The following is a 16234-nucleotide window of genomic DNA, read 5'->3' as shown; positions in this document are numbered from 1 at the left end:
CATCGGTTCGGCGCCCGGAAACGGAGAAAACGCAAAAGGCACAAGGAGCCTTGACTATTGCAGCCTCCGCAGAGCTAAGGTCAAAGTGTGGATGGCGCGCTGCCAACCGCGCCGTTAACGACCGTGAAGCGCGTTGCGGACCCGCGCCGTCAACAACGACGCATTGCTAGTGCCGTCGCTGGCTCCGCTACCGAGCAAAAGTGAAGAAAACGCTGTTCGAGTCGACGCTGCAGTTGATGCAGCCTCAGCAGGGCGAAGGTCAGTGTGGTTGGCAATGTGGTTGGCAATGTGGTTGGCAATGTGGTTGGCAATGTGGTTGGCGCATTGCCAACCACGTCGTGAACAACCGCGAAGCACGTCACGGACCCACGCCTTGTGCCGTCGCCGGCTCTGCTCCCGGGCAAAACGATGTGCAGCTTGAGTTTTGCCAGCCGCATGCGGAATCGATGCTGGAATTATGACCGGTAGCGGTGTGGTCGAAACTAGTGCCTCGTTGACGGGTGATACTTCGTTTTGAATTGACGCTAGCGACAACGCGGAAGACGAGCATTTCGTCGCATCTGTTTCTGATGCTTCACCAAGAAGCAAAAGTTATCTGTGGGCATCATTAAGATGGCAAAAAGGTGGCAGAGAGATGAAATGCATCCTGATTATGCCCCTGGTGCATTCCTGTGAGTTTGAAGTTGTTCCTGTCGCATAAAGATGGTTGGAAATGTTTTTTGTCGTTTTCTCAAAACACCAATTTTGAGACATTTGTAATAGTGCAGGGATGATATCTCTGGTTCTAGGTGGGCTAGCTTCATAATTCTTTTTTTGTTGGAAAGATGAACTCACAGAGAGTGAAATAAGACTAAATCAAGACCAGTTGCCAATCAACATAATTTTAAAACAACACATTTCGTCTGAGCCGCCATATTGAACTTTCCCTGGTAAAGTTTAATGTGCTGTAACTTCTGTTCAAACGGGCCTAAAACAACCATTTTTGTCTTATTACACTCCATGGACATTCTAGATCATGTCTCCATGCTGAACTTCACCATGGCATTTACCGTTACAAAATTAAGTTACCTGCATGTTCCAAACAAAGATGGCACAATATTTTGAGAACACCTTGTTTCACAGAAAAACTAAAAGCATATTTGAAGTCAGCATATTGAACTATTTTTCTTATTTCTTGATAGATGTTCATGAAATGCACCCAGTTTATGTATTTCAATGGTGCCGGCACGGTGCCGCCACTCTGAAGGCTCGAAATGCTACCGTAATGTAGCTATCGCTACAAAAGGGACGGTCAAGCGCGTTTTCAAGGCCACCTGCAACATTTTTAACTACAAGGTTCGAGTAACAAGTGCAGCATTGCCGCCGCGGTCACACCACTCCCTGCAGCAACTGAATACCCACTCAGCGCTGCGTCTGCTGTGATTAGCACCGCACCCCTCTAAACTCCATAGTGGCGCTTCTGCTTCCTTCAGCTCAACTCAACAAATGAAATGGGCGAAAGCTTCTGCGATCGGGTGTAATGCCAGCCAAGGTGCCAAGTGGGCTGTTGTGCAGACGACGCCACGAAGGACTGCAACCCAGATGACGCTTGACTATTTCAGGAAACGCTTGCATGCGCAGTGGGCTTTGTGAAATCGGTCTCTTCTAGAGGCCCGTGTACTGTGCGATGTCATTGCACGCTAAAGGACCTCAGGTGGTCAAAATTTCCGGAGCCCTTCACTACGGCGTCCCTCTTAGCCTGGGTCGCTTTGAGATGTTAAACCCCCACAAACCAAACTAGCTCTCATGAACTCTCTTACTGTCTGCTGCACTCATGCAGGAAGTACTGTAGTTCTTAGTTCTGTTCTTTAAAAGTAATTTTGTATTGCCTTCACAAAACATCTGCCTCTTGTCATTGTGCCTGATTGTAACACTACTTTAGTCACCACCGCCATGTGGCTTGAAAGCTGAAGTATGGTTTTGTTGCCTTTTCTTACAGGGATCTCAAACTCGACAACCTTCTGCTGGATGCTGAGGGCTACGTGAAGCTTGCAGACTTTGGCTTATGCAAAGAAGGAATGGGCTATGGAGATAGGACAGGCACTTTCTGTGGCACACCCGAGTTTTTGGCACCAGAGGTCTTGACAGAAACTTCATACACTCGAGCCGTCGACTGGTGGGGCCTGGGTGTGCTGGTCTTTGAAATGCTTGTGGGCGAGGTGAGGCTCAGCTTCTCGCATGGCTGCCAGCTCGTATGCTGCTTCTTACACTGCAAAACACAAGATTTGAAAAGGGCTACTGTCAACATGTAATGCAGAAAAGTACACTGTTCCACAGAATGACTAGGTTTCATTTTGTGTTCGTCTTTGTTGGTTAACCTCTTGCCGCATAGTGCATCATGTGTGATATGCTGTATATTTCCTATCCTAAGTAGTTATGAAAGGTTAGCAAGAAAGCAGTGCTTATTTAGCATCATCAGTGGGCACTGTCTAGCAGGCATGCCCATGTTAAATGACCATAGACACCTAATTTTAGGTGCGCTCAAATGTTAGTTCCTTCAAATGATGCTTTAGACACTAGAATACATGGATCGCCACGTGGTATTCCCCTACGACCGCTGAATGATTTATAATTGAATTTCTTCTCTCTTGCTGTTTCGGTTTCATTCACGGAATGACAGCTGTGACATGCAGGTAGTAAATTCAAGATGGTTCTTTGCGTTTCTTCGGAGGGGCACAGGACCTCTCCAAACGTGAATTCGACGGTGTTGAAGGAGCAAACGATGATTGATGCCAGATGATGGAGACAAAGAGAAAATATATTTACAGGATGTACATTGGCAAGCTGCGTTAGAAGTTGAGTTACACAGACAGTCAAACTGTAACTTGTAACTGTAACTGTAAACTGTAAGAAAAGATCTCTCACGGGGGGGGGGGGGGGGGGGGGGGGGGGGGGGGGGGGGGGGGGGGCACGCGGGTAGGGGGAGCTTGGAGCTTCACCGAGAGCTCTCCACGTAGACCGGAGGCCCGCAGTGACCGCAAGTGTTTAAAAGTTGCTGCTCATAGTAGCTTGCAACCGATTAGGGCGCCACCTCACCACGCATCCCCTACCACAATGACGTCAGTGGGCAGTCTGGGCAAGCCCACTGATGTCGTCGAGCATGTGCTCCAGAAGTGAAGGTGGGAGGGCGCGGAGGGGTGCAGTTCTTGCCTGCTTTCTTTTTTCTCCGGCATGTCTGCCTTTCTGATTTGAGGGGGTGAGGAGGAGCATCATTTTTAATCGCCAATATCTTCGGTGTTAACAGTGCTAGCTTAAATATTTTTGCAGTGCAAGGGACAATGATGGAATACCTATCGCTCATGCACTTTTGCTAACCTCAATATGTGTCATTTCATGGCCTCTTTTAAGTCATGTGAGGCATCATCATCATCATCATCATCGGCCTTACTACACCCACTGCAGGGCAAAGGCCTCTCCCATGTCTCTCCAATTAACCCTATCCTTTGCCAGCTGCATCCATCCTTTGCCTGCAAACTTCTTAACCTCATCCGCCCACCTAACCTTCTGCCGCCCCCTGCTACGCTTACTTTCTCTTGGAACCCACTCCGTTACCCTTAAGGACCAGCGGTTATCTTGCCTTCGCATTACATGCCCTGCCCAAGCCCATTTGGGCAGAAATTTGGGCAAGGCTGTTGCTTGTAAACATTGATCTTAAAGGCTTCAGTAGCATGCTGTGTTAGCTTTTGTTGTTGGGTGATGAATGACACGACTAATGGCGAAATGGATAAAAACAGGCGCGTCGCAGCTTCTCCGGCACTCCGAATCCAAAACTACCTCCATGACCTCAGAGATCTGTAGATACCTGTTTTGTTTTGCGCTGATCTCGAAGCCTTTTGTAGCTTGCGGTGATAGCTTTAGTTTCTGAGTGATGGATGAACGACCAGTGGGGGGGTACAGAAAATCTGGCATGTCTCAGCGTCTCCAGCACTCTAAATCCGAAACCACATGGTTGTGCACAGAACCGTGGCCTGCACGAAACGAAGTGGGGCGTGCGGTGATGTATGCTGTGCATCTGTCTCCGCAACTTGCATGAATTTGTAAGTTGTGGAGGGAAAGCAGAAGTCCCCAGGCTGCACGTACATTGCCCGATTTTCCAGCCGTCCGAGTCGCAAACTAACAAACTAATGAGCATACTTTTTGTGATATCCTGTTTCGATTATGCACCGGCGCAGGCTTCATGCATGCTTTAAAACTTATCTTGAGGTGTTTTGGTGTGATAATTACCGCAGATTGATGGTCATGCAACCTCTGCGACTCGCAAGTGTGAATTTGCAGGTCTTGGAGTTTGCGCTATCGTTTTGGCCAAAAAGCACTAATCGCAGGACGGTCGCACACCCTTCGCGACTTTGGTGCACAAATTGGGACACACAAATTGATTGCTGCCTGCCTGTTCAATTTAGAAGGCGAAGAAGAGGTCATACGATGAGTTCGGACGGTAATGCCACCGCCTAAGTCCGCGCTCAAGCAGGGTGGAATGCTCGGGGCCTTTGCCTCAGCCGGACTCTGCTGCTGATCACTGCATCGGCAAGACCTCTAATAAATGTGGCTGAACAGAATTTAGGTGTTGGCTGTTGCCTTTTGCAAAAAAGAAAGCAAAAGGTGATGACTGAATATTTTAGAACAATAAAATAGGGTATTCTTACTACCTGACTACTACCCAATCACAGTGTACTCCATATTCTGTTCACTTTTCTTAGAACTTCAGGTAATTCGAATTGTGTTGGTGTCCTCGTAAAATTAGGATTAGCGAGCTTTTTTTGTACTACCAAGTTTTTGAGACATTTCAGAGAGGACATTCGGCGGAACTGACGGGACCTGTGGTGCACGTTTATTGCCTGAAACATCTCGTTTCCACAACCACACTGTTCTCCAGATTTAGTTCCTGCGAACTTTGTCCTCTTGCTAAAGATGAAGGTCCAGCTCAGAAGTTGTCATTTTGACTGCGCACCGAAGATCCAGAGCGAATCGCAGAACGTGCTTGACGCATTTTGAAAAGACGTCAAGGGCACATATCAACGGTGGAAGGAACTCTGGGGGCACTGTATTGCTGTGCAAAGATATTATTTTGAAGGTGGTAGCATAGTAAACATACATAAAAAACAGTTCCTTGGAAACAGCGTGTCTCGAAAATTTTTGATTCCGCCTCTTACAACAACCTCAGCAACGTGTTAAGTCTTAAGATTGTGTTGTGAGAAAGGCATTAACTTGTGCATCACATATGACACAGCATGCAGTTAGGAGTAGCTTTGCTACTCAGTGACGTTTCATAATTTAGGCAGCAAAAAATGAATTCCGCATAGTGGATTGCTTCTACATTTCTTTTTTCACATTGACAATATTTATTGATAAGAGCCCAGTACATATTGTGGCTGAACCGAAAGTAGGCCTCTGTACACATTCTGCTGGTGGTAGTAGGAACAGTGATAATACTGACTGAGGATGACGACGATGACCTGCTGTGGGAAAGAGCAACATAAAAGGGTGTGGAAGAGGACAAAGACTCTGTAGATGATGAAGAAAGGAAGAAAAAGATTATAAGATGTTCCTGAAGTAGCAAGTATGAAAAGCAAGAAAGCAGCAAATGAGAAAAAGCAAGTCTTCAACAGGATTCCAAACAAGTGTTGATTCTGCAACACAGGTGGACCGTGCATGGTCATTGCACGTCAAAGACGATGAAAAATTTGTGTGGGAAAGGCATGGGGTGAGAAGATGTCATATTATTTCTGTCTGCCTATTCTGAGATCATGATGAACAGTGATGAAAGGAAATGAGCAGCTCAAATTAGCTCTGAAATGGAAGTGCATTTTCGCTCCCGATCTCAAACTCTCCGAGTTAATTTAAGGTCTGAAGATGCTGCTTCTGCCATAACATTTCAGTGTAGAGGATGTTTTATAGCATTCTGGTTTATGCTCCTTCCCTATGCTCGAGCGCTCATAGGCTTTCTAAGCATACACTGGCGCAGCAGTGTGCCGAGCAAGCGAGCACTCCACTGCTGTCGGTGCTTCAATCAAGGGCGCACAGCATCTGGGCACTCTGCCAAGTTCACCGAGCACACCACCCTGGCAGCAGCTGTCATCAAAACATAACCATCACATGATCTTATTGGCACGTTGCCAAGGTCTGTGCTGTGGATGACACGAAATTAAGGAACTCGCTGTTAAAGTGAACCCTTTAAAAAAAAAAAAAGGTAAATTCTCGGCAATAAAAGTGGGGATAGGTTATGTGAGTGGGTCGGATGTGCAAGTATGGTATTCGCCCTTTTGCCTTGTGATAAGAACTGTATGCTGCCCTTCTGTACTCTTGCGTTAGTCGTTTAGACTATTACCGTTTCTACACTCCACACCTGCAACAAGGTGTTCCGTTTAGCGTGCATTTGAACAACTTTCTAGGTGTGCATAAGCAACACAGGTGTCTTAGTCGTGCATATTTATGGGGCCGCGCTATCTGGGACTTTAAAAAAACAACAATTTTTTTTCCCCAAGAAATTGCAATTCTGTCAACTAGCCTGGTAAATTTTGTTCAGTTATAGACTCTTCAAATGCAGTTGTGGATGTTCACAAAAACTGCATGGTGCATAAATATGACATGTGACAATATTTTGTAAAAAATCTCGTAACCACAAAATTTTTTTGAGAACTAAGGTTGCTCTCTGTTTGGTTGATGCTTGGTATCTAAAATGTGCTCACATCTTCTCCAGAGTCCTTTTCCTGGTGATGATGAAGAAGAAGTGTTCGACAGCATTGTGCACGACGAGGTTCGGTATCCACGCTTCCTTTCCATAGAGGCTGTTGCCATCATGCGGAGGGTGAGCGAGATTTCTTTCATGTTTCATCTTAATCCACTTAATTATATTACCTCGCAACAAGGTGTATTGCATTTATACTATATAAAGTACTGTATTGTACTATAGTATACTATATGAAGCAAGGTTAGTCATAGTGATAAGAAACAACAGTAGTTAACGATAAACGTGCTGACCAAAACTGCAAGGACTGCTTGTTTGGCTGAAGCGGTGGCTCTTGCTTGGAAGAACGCCGCCATGTTTTCACACTAAGTGTTAAAAAGCTGCAACTCCTGTAATGCTAACTTCTTAAAATTGCATGCGTACGTTAACGCTATTTTCCAGTTAGCTTTTTGCGCATGTGCACTCTGGACCTGCTATTCCCTAATCATGCAGTCACGCAAAGCCGGTTGTAATAAAACTCTCTATTGTTGGCTTACAGTTGCTGCGGAAAAACCCTGAAAGGCGCTTGGGTACAAGTGAGAAAGATGCTGAAGATGTCAAGAAACAGGCTTTTTTCAGAGTAAGTCGGTGCTTTTGCACATCTCTTGTTTTGCTTTTGTCTTGCATTGATGCTTTTATTTTTAAAAGCTAGTCTACCTATCTACACTTAGATATCTCTGCATATGTGAGCCTGTTGATTGTGCTAAGTGTTTCAGGCTTATGTTGTCAAGCCCAAAATTTGGTGCTTATTAGGTTCGTTGCTGGCAGCACTTTTTTTCTTAATTTCTTTTCTCTGGCAACAAACAAGCATGTCACCCCTTAAAACCTGCTCTCATGCATCGCGTTGAAACAGCCTATCTGGTCTGTTGGCAACCTGCAATGCTCATGTACGAGCACAGTTTATACTGTGCTTTGCACCCTGCTGTGGATCTAATTGGAGTTTCATTTCCTGAGTAGCTTTTAGCTAGCTGGGTTTTCTTTATTGTTTTTTTATTTCTTTTAGAACATCAACTGGGAGCACCTTCTCGTGAAGAAACTGAAGCCCCCATTTGTGCCCACTGTGGTAAGCAAGATATTGTTTTTTTTTCTCTCTGATTGTGTAAATTATTTGAAGTGCTAAATGAAAGTTCAGATTTTGGTCTTATAGGCTGGAGTAAAATCCTAGCTGCTGCAGTGGCTCAGTGGTTATGGTGCTCGGCTGTTGACTGGAAAGACGTGGGTTGGATCCTGGCTGCGGCAGTTGAATTTACGTGGGGGTGAACTGCTAAGAGGTCCGTGCAGTACTATGCAATGTCAGTGCACGTGAAAAGAACCCCAGGTGGTCAAAATTATCAGGAGCCCTCATATCCTGAGTCGCTTTGGGACGTTAACCCTCATAAACCGTAAACCACCTTTTCGGCACTCCAGCATGCCTAAGGCAAGTGCTAAATGATTGTTGAGACTTTGGCCTGACAGCCAGAGTATTCTTCAGGTCTCATAGCAGCATTCCGGAATTCTTCTCAGCATGCCATGCCTTGTATGAATTGCACTTTTACGGTTGCCTTTTAAATTCTCTTTTTGCGCAGCATGTGAATGTCAAAACGATTCCAACACGGCCAATCTGTAAAGAACACAGCGAAATTGCACTTGGTGCCAGTTCATTCATATTTGTTGTGAGCCAAGTTTAAAAGGCATTTTATTCTGGGGCAAAAGCTGCGATATTGCTCACACATTTTATGCTGGAAGCATTCTTTATTCGCAAGATGCAAATCCAGCCTCGTGGGTGGGGTGGGGGATACATTACTTTGCATTCCACACAAGGACCTTTTTTTGGCAGTTAAAAAAAATACAAAGGTCATAACGTGCAATATATGCCATATATTGCCGCCCATACGTCGACCCCTCCCCCCCCCCTGCTTACACCCCTCGCTTGCCAAAAAAATCTTTGCATTCGCAAAGCTAGCAGTCAGGGACAAATGAAGATGAAAAACAATAAAATGGCGCTCTTGTGTGGGGCCTAACTGACTAGCGGCAACAGGAAGAGCAAATGGTTCAGTAGTTTTGGATTGGCGAGTGAAAGTTTTTTTTTTAAACCTGGGTAATAAATTATGGGAGCGCAAATTACGTGAGGTCACAAATTACGCAAGTCAATACGGCATTTGCTGAAAACCTAGGCAATGCTTGTCTGCTTTCAAGATGAAAACTGCATGGGAGACGAGATTTTTTCCTGTTTCGTCAAATTCTTTACTGTGCGTGCACTGTCAGCAGAGGGAAACAGATCTGCTTCAGAATCGTACAGCCTTTTCCAAAAGTTTAGAAAGCCCAAAGTGGTGTGCTTTTAAAAGACTATAGACACCTAATTTTGTTGCATGTTTTATTCTTTCAAATATGTGTTAAACATTAGAATACATGGATCACCGCGTGGTTTTCACCTACAACCGCTAAATAATATATAATTTAATTTCTTCTCTCATGCTGTTCCGGTTTCAGTTTCATCAACCCAACGATGGTTGTGACCTGTAGTATGAGTGACCTGTAGTATCAGTATGACCTGTAGTTCATGTTTAGGTCACTGTGAGGCATGAAAAAACGGCAATATAAATGGTGATACTTAGTTTTAACTCACTACAGTGCTTGAGCCAGCCTGCTTCAGTAGCTAGAATTACAACAAACGAGGCATCAGCAGTTATATTGCTGTTTTTTTCTTTGTGCCTTCCGTGACCTAAACATCAACTACACGTCACAGCCATCGCTCGGTTTATGAAACCGAAACCGAAACTGCTTCAAGAAGAAATTCAATAAAAAATATATAGCGGTCGTAGGCGAATATCATGGGGTGCTCTGTTTATACCAATGTCTAGCGCGTTGCTTGAAAGAAGAAAACACACAAGCAAAAATTTGGTGTCTATAGTCCTTTAAGGTGCATAGATCCATAAACGCGGTAACCCGCGAAGGGAAGAGGACCAATGTTTCTCTTACACTGAAGAGATTTAGAATGCTGGAGATGCATAACAAGCCACTGGCATGGAGCGGAAGCAAACCTTGTGCTCTTAAACTTTTGACAAAAGGGGTGTACATGCCTCTGTGCCCTTTTGTCACGTTGTGAAGCGGTAGCAGTAGGGTGTAGTCACAAGTGTTCAGGTCGCATGTGAGGAGGCTCCACTGCACAAATTAAAACTGACAGGGGTGCAGTTTCAGCACACTGAAGCCTCACCCACACTAGCGGGAAACTTCCGGCAGCAGCACACTGTCACCCTGCAGCTCCAATGAGTGAAGTCCACACTACCTGTGTTTTCCCACTGGATAGTCGCATGACATCAGTCACCTTTGTGCTTCATCACCATCCATGGGCATGGGGGGAGTGCAGCAAACATCCCTATATCATGAGAGCTTACCCCTTTCAGTGGCTTGTTTCACCTGTGGGATGGAAAACTTGTTCTGCAGGAGAAAAACCAATTGGTACAGAAAATGGTGTGCGGATTGTGGTGCGTTTTAAGTTTTGCTAATGTGAGCGGTGCCAAAGAAAGGAACAAGCATGCGGACGGAAGCAAGGGAGATGCATGCCGGCATTGGAACTGCAAAACATCTCTGAAAAAGAAAAATTACAGCTGATTTAGCCTACTTGGCCAAATGTGAGGTATGTGCCCTTGCACATGGCATTTCATTTCGGTTTCGGTTCGAGGCTAGAGTTTCAAGGTCAGGCTTCAGGTAAAGATCGGCGAAATTGGTGATTGGGGACCTTATTTGTAGCGAACTATAAAATTTTGGGACCTCGCAGTCTTGATAAGTTCTCCACGCTGATTTTAAATCTGCAATTAGATTTTTGATAGCTCTATCGGTTCAAGAAATGTTAAAGGGACACTGAGGAGAACTCTATCAAATTTTTTTTATTAGCAAAATCTGATAGTTCGGCATTTCATGGCTTTGTTGCCGCTTGTCCTGGAGCGAAAGATGCATTTATTTCAAAGAAATTTGGATTCGAAGTTGCAAAAGTTTTTCCCGCCGCTCCGATTCAAAGTCGGCCTTTCTTATGACGTCACAGGACGGGGTGACGTGAAACGTGACGTTAACGCAAACTCCGTGATTTCTGGCGCCTAGCGGTGCGGTCTAGCAGCTGCCGACATGAGATCTACCACCACCGCACGTTGAAGGCATCCATCGGGGGTCGCTACCGTCGTTTCGTTTACGTTTGCACCGGCGTCTTGCCAGCGTTATGATGGATCCCGAACCCGACAACGTAGTTCTCGCAAAAACTGCGGCCTGCATTTCAGTGACCTCAGCCCCACAGAGCGTGCGATGATTTTGAGGGAGCACGGTTAGGTTAGGTGCCGGCGGGCCGTTTCCCTTTTTCGCCGTGAGCAGCCGTTGCAAACTAAATATCATAACCCCAGTGCGGGGAGTCACGAGGGGCCAGGACAAAGTCGGCGCGTTGGGCCCATCGGAGGCTGGCCGGGGCTTTGGTGCCAACGGATTGTGATTCCTTGGAACGGCACGGTTGCACGGTGCAGCAGGCGGCGTCAAGGTCTCCCATGGTTGCAAGGGCCAAGTTATTTATTTATTTTTTTGCCACAAAAAACGGATGGGTGCTCAAGGGTGGTCGCGTTTAAAGTTGGCGGCTTGAAACTAAAGCCGACGCACGACGCTTCAACGGCTTCCGCTAGATCCAACGGGTCCACTGGATCGGGCTCTCTCACCCACTTGCATGTACCTTCAGATGTGTACTGTGATTGGATTAAATTAGCCGAGAGCTCGAAAAGAACAGCTCTGCCCAACTACCGTGGCTATTGAATTACGTCACAACGCACACCTCGCCGCGGAGCCGAATCAGTCTGGCCGGCCCAGCGGCGGCTGGCGCACTCGGCGCGAAATAGAGACATGCTCCAAGTCCCCGCCAGTGCGGTCAGAGTGCGCCGAAGCCGCCGAACGCGTCTGTGGTCAAGCGCAGTTGGAGTATAGAGGGTCTCGCTTTGGCCGACGTGACGTCGCCGTGTAGCGCACGCGCGCGCGTGTTACGCCGGAGCATAAACGCGCCTTAACAGAACCTGTGCTTAACCGCTAACCAATGTATTCGGTGGCGGCATCTATGGGAGCCACTGAAACCCCCCGCCCCCTCACTGAATAAAAAAAAAACCCTGCACCGAGGCTCGGAATCGAACCAAGGCCTTTGGCGTTTGAGGCGGAGACGCTACCACTCCGCCGCGACGGCTCAAGGTATAACCATCAATAAAGGCGCATCTAGTGAATGCACTCTTCCGATGCAAAAATCTCTGCGCATTCGCTACGTATATTCTGGCCTAACAGAGCTAGGCCATCAGCAATTTTTCTTAACTGCCTTGTACCTTGTCTCCCGTCTCTAATAAACGATTTCCGTTAAGGGCACAGGGTAAGGTAAAATTAGAAAAAAATCGTTTTTTTTTTCTTTTGGAATTTTAGAAGTTCAATTCTTTCTACACATGTTCCATGATCGCACTTTCCTCAGAAAGCCATATTTACGGCTGAAAAACGCTTTTTCCGAAACAAAGTAGTGAGCGGCCACGCCCCCTTTCAGGATTAACGTCAATTTTTTCAACCAAAAAGTCCACCACCTGATTTCAAAACTTGTCTAAAATCAGCTACATATAAAAAATTGTCTGGCAACTATTGTACAGCTCCTCTTTTTTAGCCAAGACAATCCTGAGACGCTTTGCACGTTTTTTCCACGTTTCTGCAACCTTCATGCAGCTGCGTCCAAGTGCTATCCCTTTCGATCAGTATTGTAAATTGTGCCGGTGTTGGTTGCTGCTGGTAAGTTGAGATGCCCAGGGCAAAGAAGGCCTTCGTCAGGCGTGAATTTCACGGCAACCGCTACGCTCATCGTGAAAAAGCAAAAGGATGTCCACGACCGAATGAGATCCCGAACGCCGAACGCGCCAGCTCCTCGACATCGAAGCTTTCAAGATTTTCTCTGTGCTTCCAGGAAGAGGATGTGCTACAGAGCAGAAGCCAATATGCCTTAATGGACATGGACGGCATTTGTGCCGCAGTTACACAGATTTGTGTGTGCAGAGAGTGCGGTGGAAGTGTTGAGCTCATCGAAATTGTGACAAAACGGGTAGGTGTTGCAAGCGTTTACAGTTTGAACTGTGATGTGTGTAGTGCCGCACAACGATTTGAGACGTCGAAGAAAACTACTTCTGGCCTCTATGAAGCCAACCTCAGGTTAGTGTATCCCTTGAGGTCCATTGGTAAGGGAATGGCTGCAGGAAATATACTCTGTGCTATGCTAAACCTTCCTAAGCCGCCGACAAAGTTTGCGAAATACAATCAAGAGCTTCTAGGTCACATCGAAGCTGCTGCTCAGGAGTCGATGAAAAGGGCAGCTGACGAAGCTGTGCAGCTGAATGAGGGGGATAAAGACATCGCAGTTGCTCTTGATGGAAGCTGGCAGAAGCGAGGCCATACTTCCAATAACGGCATAGTCTCTGCGACCAGTGTAGACTCTGGGAAAGTGCTGGATGTGGAGGTTTTGTCTAAACGTTGTCCAAAGTGCAGCATCAAGGGTACAAACAGTGACCCCCTTCATAGAGAGGTGTGCCAAAGCAACTACCAAGGCACCAGCGGTGGAATGGAAGTCGCAGGAGCACTGAAAATTTTCGGCAGGAGTGAGGAGCTTCACGGCGTTCGATACGTCAAATACCTTGGGGATGGTGACAGCAAGGCTTTTATGGCTGTGAAGGCACAAATGCCATATGGTGATTCCGTTGAAATATCCAAGGTTGAGTGCATAGGGCACGTGCAAAAAAGGATGGGCACAAGGTTACGAAGGCTAAAAAAAGGAAACAAAGCAGGAAAACTCTCTGATGGAAAGAGCCTCTCGGGCCGAGGCCGACTGACTGATGCAGTAATAGACAAGCTCCAGACGTACTATGGTTTGGCCATCAGAAGAAATGTTGGAAACCTGGATGAAATGCGAAAGGCCTTTTGGGCAACCTTCTTCCACTTATCGGCCACAGACGATGACCCATGCCATGGACTTTGCCCAAAGGGACCTGATACGTGGTGTGCCTTCAACAGAAGTCGGAGGGCAAGCCATTTTTCCACAAGGAGAGTTTGCCTGCATCTGTCTTGGAGGCTATCAAACCCATTTATAGGGAGCTATCGAAGGCTGAGCTCCTAGAGAAGTGCCTGCATGGGCGAACTCAAAATGCAAATGGGTCGTTCAACCATGTTGTTTGGGAACGCGCGCCAAAGAATGTGTTTGTTAGGCTTCGGACCCTACGGATGGCAACACTGGATGCTGTTCTTTCATTTAATGATGGTAGCATCGCACGGGCCAACGTTTTGAAGGCGTGTGGATTGAACCCAGGGAGCAACACCATCAAGTGGCTGAGAGAAGCTGACCATAAGCGCATGTACTTTGCGGACCGAGCAACACGACAGCTTACAAAAGAGGCCCGACAGTCAAAACGACAAGCCGAAAAGCGAAAAAATGACGGCGACAGTGACTACGAAGCAGGGGGCTATTAAACCAATTACTATGGAGGCTTTTCTGCGAATAAAAAATGGTTTTTCACATCTTTTTTCTCTTTACGCTCTATTATCTCAAAACAGTGTTTTTTCTTACAAAGGTATCATTATTTCCAATGCCTTTCAAGACAGACGGCTGATTTTTTTTTGCAATCATCTACATAAGTGTTGCCAACTACTGAACTAGAATTAAGCAATTTCACTGAGCAGTTATTCTGTTATGAATTTTGAAATGCGCAAAGAAATTCCAGATTTGTGTACTACCGGAAAAAATTTTATTAAAAATCGAATTTTCAACACATTTCAAATATTCTAGTTCAGTAAAAAGAGCACAAAATTTGGCAAACAATGATATATGTATTATTGGGCTACTGTTATTAGTTAGTGAGAAACATGTACCTCAATATGGCCTAAAATGCATGGGAAGTATAGGGCTTACCCTGTGCCCTTAAGTAGTTTGAAGTTGACTGGCACAGCTGGGAATGTTTCGCTGGGCGAGCGTGCGAAGACACAAGTGCTCTTTATACTGTGAACTGCCTTGTACGATCACCAGCCGTCGTGCCATCATAGTTTTTTATCGACCGTGGCGATCATCTGACCAGCGTTAATAGGCTCCTTCAAAGGTTAACTATAGCACTTGAAGCGGCACTTAGAGTACCTCTGTGTTCGGCGCTTGTAAATCGAAGCGCGTGAAAAAGAAAACCACGGGGCACGCAAAGCTCATAGATGCTAAGCGCCATAACAAATCGAAACTTTCCTGGCGCTGTGGCGCCGCCAAGCATCGGTTTTCTTTGCTTCCAACATTCAGGTTGTCTTTTGTCTGCCTTCCTTGTGTGATAAAAGTGCACTATCGGTTTTAAAACAAAACTTACTTCAATGTTGAACCGCGCAACCTTCCTTTGTCAGCCTCAGAGATTTGCTGCATATATAGGAAGGAAAATTCCTCCAAAGTGGCGTCTCTTGTCCTATGATGTCACCACGCTTGTACTTGAGAGATTGGCCTGTGGCGGCGATACCTGTATTTTGGTTCTTGCTATTTTCTACCTTACAAGAGCTTTTTTTTCAGTAAGAGTGGCGTTTTTGTAATCAGGAGCTGGTATTCTATCAATGCAGGCCAACTTCAATTTCTCCTCAGTGTCTCTTTGAGGTTTAAAAGAAAACATTAATGGGCATTTCTTATGGGGCTTTAAGGAAATTTCGTCTCTTGAATACAAAAAGCCAGTGTGTGGCCCCAATGCCAAAGACATGCTCTAGGGGGTGATGCTATTTTTATTCATTTGAAAGCAGTTTATAGGCAAGAAACTGGACAAACATTTACTGTCAATAATTTTGCTCAAATTTTTATCACTATCCTAATTTGTAATTAGCAAAATAATGCTAGAGTGATATAAACGGCATCACCCTCTAGACCTTTTTAGTATGATTACAGTGATACCACATTTGTTATTGTCGCTCAGTGACAACATAGAAAAAAGCCCCATAAAGCTGAGTCCAAAAACATCAAACTGAGAAAAACACATTTGAAGTTATAGACAACTGTAACTTTTGCTGGAGTGCAGGTACAGCAATGTGAATAGCATCATTGTGTAGCTCTGCTCTTCAGGAGAAAGGCCATACTAAATATGACTGCAGCTTCTCAAAACACTGGCCAAAGGTTGCCATAAACTTATGTACCTACCCCTAGGATCAGCAAGAAAAACTGAATTTAGCGCTTGACATGCCTGTTTCAGTGCCCTTCAAGCTAAACAAATGCTCAAGTTATGTAATAAAGCAGTCCTGCCATAGACAAACTTGCACAAGGTTTAGTTGGAACATGGCGGCATGTTTATTCAAATGGCTGGTCACTGTCCCAGAGTGAAACTGCTATACAGCAGACCAGGGCTGTACGCAGGGTCCCTTGCTAGCTTGTGTTGCTTAGCAAGCCTGGCCTTGGCAGCACTTTTGTCGAGGTGCTCCCTTTGAGACTTCTGCAGCCTGCTTCTGCCC

General features: G+C 45.8%; 1 protein-coding gene across 6 annotated transcripts in view; it reads left to right on the top strand.

Annotated features, from left to right (window-relative positions):
• The window catches only part of Pkn (serine/threonine-protein kinase N), a 101757-nt gene that overhangs the window by 76020 nt on the left and 9503 nt on the right, over nucleotides 1-16234 (top strand). For all 6 annotated transcript variants that reach the window (XM_077647622.1, XM_077647624.1, XM_077647620.1 and 3 more), the window contains 4 exons: nucleotides 1979-2198; nucleotides 6737-6844; nucleotides 7263-7343; nucleotides 7767-7826. In XM_077647622.1, coding sequence (XP_077503748.1) covers nucleotides 1979-2198; nucleotides 6737-6844; nucleotides 7263-7343; nucleotides 7767-7826 — 469 coding nt within the window. The remainder of the gene's footprint in view (nucleotides 1-1978; nucleotides 2199-6736; nucleotides 6845-7262; nucleotides 7344-7766; nucleotides 7827-16234) is intronic.

This window comes from Amblyomma americanum, chromosome 1 (genome assembly GCF_052857255.1).
Source record: "Amblyomma americanum isolate KBUSLIRL-KWMA chromosome 1, ASM5285725v1, whole genome shotgun sequence".
Classification (NCBI taxonomy): Eukaryota; Metazoa; Arthropoda; class Arachnida; order Ixodida; family Ixodidae; genus Amblyomma; species Amblyomma americanum.
This window is presented reverse-complemented; position numbering and strand designations above follow the sequence as displayed.